Source organism: Cyprinodon variegatus, unplaced genomic scaffold (assembly GCF_000732505.1).
Source record: "Cyprinodon variegatus isolate N-32 unplaced genomic scaffold, C_variegatus-1.0 Scaffold1722, whole genome shotgun sequence".
NCBI lineage: Eukaryota > Metazoa > Chordata > Actinopteri > Cyprinodontiformes > Cyprinodontidae > Cyprinodon > Cyprinodon variegatus.
In genome coordinates, this window is record NW_015152175.1 from 27,230 (window position 1) to 33,091 (window position 5,862).

The 5,862-nt window shown below is 42.1% G+C and overlaps 1 protein-coding gene across 1 annotated transcript in view; it reads right to left on the reverse strand.

The window, feature by feature from the left end:
- Positions 1–1,203: 1,203 nt before the first annotated feature.
- slco4a1 (solute carrier organic anion transporter family member 4A1) overlaps positions 1,204–5,862 on the reverse strand; it is a 27,396-nt gene continuing 22,737 nt past the window's right edge. Inside the window, exons 8-11 of the mRNA XM_015404390.1 lie at positions 5,588–5,763; positions 4,781–4,845; positions 4,558–4,706; positions 1,204–2,720 (exon numbers count right to left, since the gene is read on the reverse strand). Coding sequence (XP_015259876.1) covers positions 2,550–2,720; positions 4,558–4,706; positions 4,781–4,845; positions 5,588–5,763 — 561 coding nt within the window. The 3' untranslated portion in view covers positions 1,204–2,549. The remainder of the gene's footprint in view (positions 2,721–4,557; positions 4,707–4,780; positions 4,846–5,587; positions 5,764–5,862) is intronic.

The window sequence follows — 5,862 nt, forward strand, 5'->3', positions numbered from 1 at the left end:
AAAGTTCACTATATAGTTCCCATTGATTTAGCTTGGAAAGCAGGGAGAATGGCGCTAGGCTTACCGCACCGTGACGTCACTGCTGGAAGATGGCAGGAGGGAGGGGCTACTATATTTGGGCAAAAATGGCCGCTCCCAGACTCAGTGATCGCCATGAAAAATTTTTTACTGATTAAAGCTAAATACATTAAATCATTGCAAACATATTATTTTTAAGTATAAATAATGATCGACTGATTATTCCTCGCTGACTTTTCCTTTAAAGCCATTTCTTCAAAAGTACATAAGGATTCAGGCCAGTTAAAACAAAACAATCCTTTTTAAACAAGCGTGTCTAAAGTCAGTCAAACTTAACTCTCAGACATGGCGACCGGGAAAAAGGCTCATATTCATACAGGCTTTGATTTGGTTCTAGCTGAAGATAATCAGCAGATCTATTATATTTTTATCAGGTTTCGGGTCCAGATTTTCATCTATCAGAGACTTTGAAGCGTATCTGGAAGCATCTAGGTTCTCGTGACCCGTGATGTCACTGTGGTTGATAAAAGCTTTACACCTTTGCCCTAAACAGCAGTAAAAAAGAAGAGGGTGACATCACAGATTTATTCCTACATTTTGGATGAGCTCTTCATTTTCTTCACTGTTTAAAAACAGTTTTTTGCTCCATCTGCTTTTGTTGTTATTCTTTTTACACCAAATAGAACCATGAGCTTCAGTCCTTCTTATTCATCATCCAAACACCAGAACCTTTGCATCCAGGCTCCCTGGGAGCCGACGCCCAGCATACTTGTGCTTCTCAGATGCTGCTGTGCTGCACTTGCTCAGACTTCTTGAGCAGAGTTTTCACAACCTCTGCAGCCCAATGGGACCAAAGGTCCAAACTACAGTAGCAGCCATTCAAAATGGGCCAAATGGCAGCCCACTTCCCTGCAACTCTCAGCAAAATCCCCTCCAAATTCCAGCCACCAGCCTTCTCCTTGGCGTGCATAGTTATTTCCTCTGACTCCACCCTTGCACTGAATTACAGGGTCTGACCAGGAGATGGCGCTTCTCTTTAGAGCCTAATGTCTACAAATCATGATAAAAAGAATATTTTATGTTTGAAAATGTACTTTAGGGCAGCGGCCCCCAACCACCGGGCCGCGGACCTGTACCGGGCCATCGGTCATTTGGTACCGGGCCGCATAAGTGGAATTTTCTGCGGTTACAGCGACCAAAACAAAGCTACGGAGCAGACAGGACATTAGGAGCACACTTCGTGTGTCATTGTCTCCAATTATGCCTCGATGGGACCGGCTTGTTTCAGAGAAACAAGCTCAGGGCTCTCACTAGTTAAACATAATGGTTTATGCTGTTCGTATTTGATTTTATGCCCGTCGTATCATTTTATTTGAGCGTATTTACCTCCCACACTTTAAAGGCCGGTCCGTGAAAATATTGTCTAACATATAACCGGTCCGTGGCGCAAAAAAGGTTGGAGACCGCTGCTGTAGGGGACCAACCAAGGGCCAGCCAAGGGCCCATTAAGGAAAGTTGGAAAATTTTGAATTGCTACTACTTAACAAAATCAGCTGAACAAATGAAATGACTGATAATTGGTGGAAATGATGGACTGAAGCTACTCTGACTAGAAAGGCACATGGCCGTCCGTCTGAAGGACGCTTTTTTCACACTAAACACTTTTTGAGACCCAATATGGCCGATCAAGGCAAAGTGATGATGATGCTAACATAATCTGCAGATTGTGTTTATAGCGCTGGGATGGAGCCTGAATTTGAGGCTAAAATGGCAGTTTTAATGATGAAGCAAGGGGGGGGGGGATAAAAACTAGTCCAGATTGAAGCCTAAACTCAAGACGAAGCTGGAGCTAAGGCAGGTCCAGGAACACCCTGAGAAGGAAGCATCTGTTCCACATTCACAACGTCATTAAAGGCCAGAAGAAGCCAAACCGCAGACCAGTTCACCCAGTGAGACAGAACCTGCCAGGAAGACTGGACCCAGTTCTGTAAAGTATTAGAACCGTTTCTGGATCAGACACTGTTGGAAAAAAACAGTCCAGCAGCCTTTAAAAAGCCGTGAGCTAACTGGAATAACAGCAACATTATGAATTTGGCATCAGGCTGTTTGAACGCCTGCTTTTCTGCTGATATGATGAACATTTGGCTACATTTTCACTGGCTGTGCTTCAGCATCTTAAAACATGGCTTCATGGGTTCCCACAGAACAACGCATCCGGTTACATTAAGGACGTCATAAAACAACCGTACTTTTATTTGTTTTTGTAAAGTCTGATTGGCTTTTAAAACCAGTTTTAAAAAATAAATCTAATCCTAGCATCCAGACTCAGACTTACTGAACTGATTGGATGTGAGTTCCCATTAGAGACGTTCGGAGGAGAACTTTGCTGATTCGCTCAAACAGATCAGAAAATGTGCATGAAAGCAGGATTTCCCTGCAGGGGAGCAGCAGATTGGAAGCGTCACACACTCCTCTCTGTGTGTTCTTGCTTTTGTGCGTGAAGGCATTCTAGGTTTGGCGGCTCTGTGATGTCACAACCTGGTGTGCAGGTTGACGATGACGCCATCTTCTGGCAGCTCTTTGATGGGCAGGCTGCTCATGTGTTCGGCCCCCTGCTCTGTGCTCTCACAGCTGCTGTGAGGCGACTCAGGGGGGGGCTTGTAGAGGACGCCGGCTAACAGGAAGAAGATGGTCCCCAAACCCTGAAACAGACGATGGCGTTAGTCGCTGAGAAAGTCACACAAACAGAACAATGTGGCGAAATGGGCCTTTAATGAACCATCAGTGCATCAGTTAGTGTTACTGGTTAGTTTAAATAATTAGTATTTCACTGTGATTAATAAGAAGGTTATTTAAAAAAAAATACTTTATGCCAAAACTAAAATACATGAAGGAGAATAGAATAAAACAGAGCAGAATAGAAGAGAACAGAATAGATCCAATTAGAATAGAATAGAAATGTTGAGAAATATTGCCACAATGGAGCCAAATCAGTTTGATGAACCACATCAACCCCTGGAATCCCAGCAGGAAATACTTCTACGCCATTCAGGGTTTAAATCCAAACACTGATCTGCCTGTTTTTCAGTGGGCTTAACCGCCTGTTAGGAGAGGAACATTTCATGTGGAATACCAAAGAAAGCTATCTGCAAATAGCTTTGGTTTTCCTGCGTCTAAAGTCACAGACCGCAGAGTATTTATCGTGCATAGTGCCCCCTTCTGAACTGGGTGAGGAACAGAGACTCCAAGGCTGAGCGCTGTGTGGATTTTCCCCCCTTTGTGAGGACTAACTGGATGTGCTCTCTTCATCCTCTGACATGGGAGCTGGCTCGGAGCTCGTCTGCCTGGCTGTGTGTTTCCTGGACGGGGCCGCCTGTGGAGCTGGTTGACAGTTGCCTTTTGTATCTATGCTTCTTTTTCTATGTCTGCTTCTGTCTCCTTGAACCCCAGTGGGCCTCAGCAGATGGCCGCTCACACTGAGCCTGGTTCTGCTGGAGGTTTCTTCCTGTTCAAAGGGAGTTTTTCCTCTCCACTGTCGCTACAAGCATGCTTAGTGTGAGGGATTGCTGAAGAGTCAATGAGTCGATGCAATCAGCTGGTTTTCCTTAGATAGAAAACTTTCAATTCGACTGTATGATCTGGTAGAACTGTAAAGTGCCTTGAGATGACATGTGTTGTTAATTTGGCGATATATAAATAAACTGAATTGAATTGAAATTGAATTGATGACGGTAAGTAACTTTACTCGATTTAAAAGCCCATTAATTTCCTCTGCTGTAGCATCAGGCTGATCTAAAATTCTTCCGAGAACAGACACTTTCCACTTTCCACTTTTGATGCTTTAATGAGGTGCTGCGCTTGGGCGAGACGGGCAGATAGAGAGAAATCTCGAATTAATGCTGATGTTTAATCAGTGCTGGTTAGAAGAACTCTGGTTTAGAGGTATGAAGTTTGAATAAACAGAGATAAATAGTTCTTTGATTGATAATTAATAGCTCTGCTGATAACCCAGCCTGGGTCACTAGATTGGTGAGGATAACTGGATTCTAACAGCCGGTCCAGGAAGCATCCAGAGGTGAAAGGCATAAACCCTGGTTAGTAAACAAATTAGAGCTACAATTGTTCAACTAAGAACACTAAACTGATTTCACCTCCGATTTTCAATAAGTTAAATAATTAACTATAACTCCAGTTCTAGTTAATCACTTATTCATTATCTGCAGGACATGATATTTCGTAACAGAAAAGAATATAATCTAACATAACAAAATAAAATAGAACAGGACAGAATAGAACAGATTAGAACATAATAGAATATAACAAACTAGAATATGCAGAATAGAGTATAACAGAACAGAATAGGACATAACAATAGAACAGGTTGAAATAGAATAGAATAGAATATATCTAAACAGAATAGAAGAGAATATAATGAGCTTTCATTGATCCACAGTGGGGACGATGTGGAGTGAAAGTAAAGCAGAAAGAATGTTTTCATGAAGGCAACAGAAGAAGTGATGTTAAAAGAAAAAGTATCACCTTATAAAGGACTCCAGCGATCAGCGTGTAGCGACTCATGGCAGAGTTCTGATAGATGTAGCAGGATCCTTGATCGCCACACTTATCCTCCCACAGCAAGCAGGAAATATCAATCAGGGATCCAAAGGCGATTGGTCCTGGAATGCTGCCTGGAAGAGGAAAAACTTCTTTCAGCTGCGGTTCTGAGGCTGGACGTAAACTCACAGACAGTCTAAGGGCCTACCCAGAGTACGCATCAGTATCCACTGGATGCCGAGTCCAAAGGACCTCTGACTGTCTGGAACGCATCTGTTTATGGGACAAAGTTCAGTCTGATGAGGAAAACTTTCTGGAAACTTGAATCCAAAGCTGTGATTTGAAAACATTTGCAGTAAATGAACCAGTTGGGGTTTATTTAAAGGTCTTTGCTGCCACCTAGTGGTCAGAATTGTGACTTGTTTGGATTTTTTATAGTTAAATGAACCATTTATATGTTCCACGTGTCCCAAACAGACTTTAATTTGGTTAAATCAAACATTCATAGCAAATCCATAAGTTTTTATCTGATTTTGGTAAAAAAAAAAAGAAAAGGTGCCTAAAAGACGGGAATGTTAATTTCGGATTGAGTTAACAAGTCAAACATTATACCAAAGTAACAAGAACAGCTGGATAGAGATAAAGATAAAAATATGTATTATAAATGGAAAATAAAATATTTATAATAAATAGAGACACACTAACTTAAACAGTTTGAAATCAGGCTTGATTAAAATGTTCTGATAACTTTATTCATTTCCTCCTTCCAGCATTTATTTAGTTTCCTCGAACTTAAGCATCTGTGAAGAATCTGAGCAGGATGGGAACAAAAAGAAGAAATATTCTATTTATTAATGTCGTATTCCATCAAACGCTGCTTCTGTAATAATTTGGCTTCAGAGATCAACCTGTTCAATCCTTTAACTGTTCATAATAAACTGACATTTAAACTCATCAGCTGTCTTCCTTGTTTCATCGCCCAGGTGAACCAGCTGTGCTGCTTGCGGCCGTTTACCTGAGGGTGGCGGTGAGAGCCGGGATGCTGCTGAGGAAAGTGAAGCAGATGCTGATGAAGAAGAAGCTGATGAAGAGCGCCATGTGGTTGCAGGAGCTGCTGCACTTCCCTGCCAGAGTGAAGCCGCCGTCTCCCCAGGATCCGTTCCCCAACACACAGCTGCATGCAGAGTACACCTGGAACGCAGAAATAGGTGGATTAGAAGTGCTGGTTATAAAAGTTTCCTTATTCTTCCTGTTTGTTTTAATCAATTCTATTCAGTTTATTTCTATAGC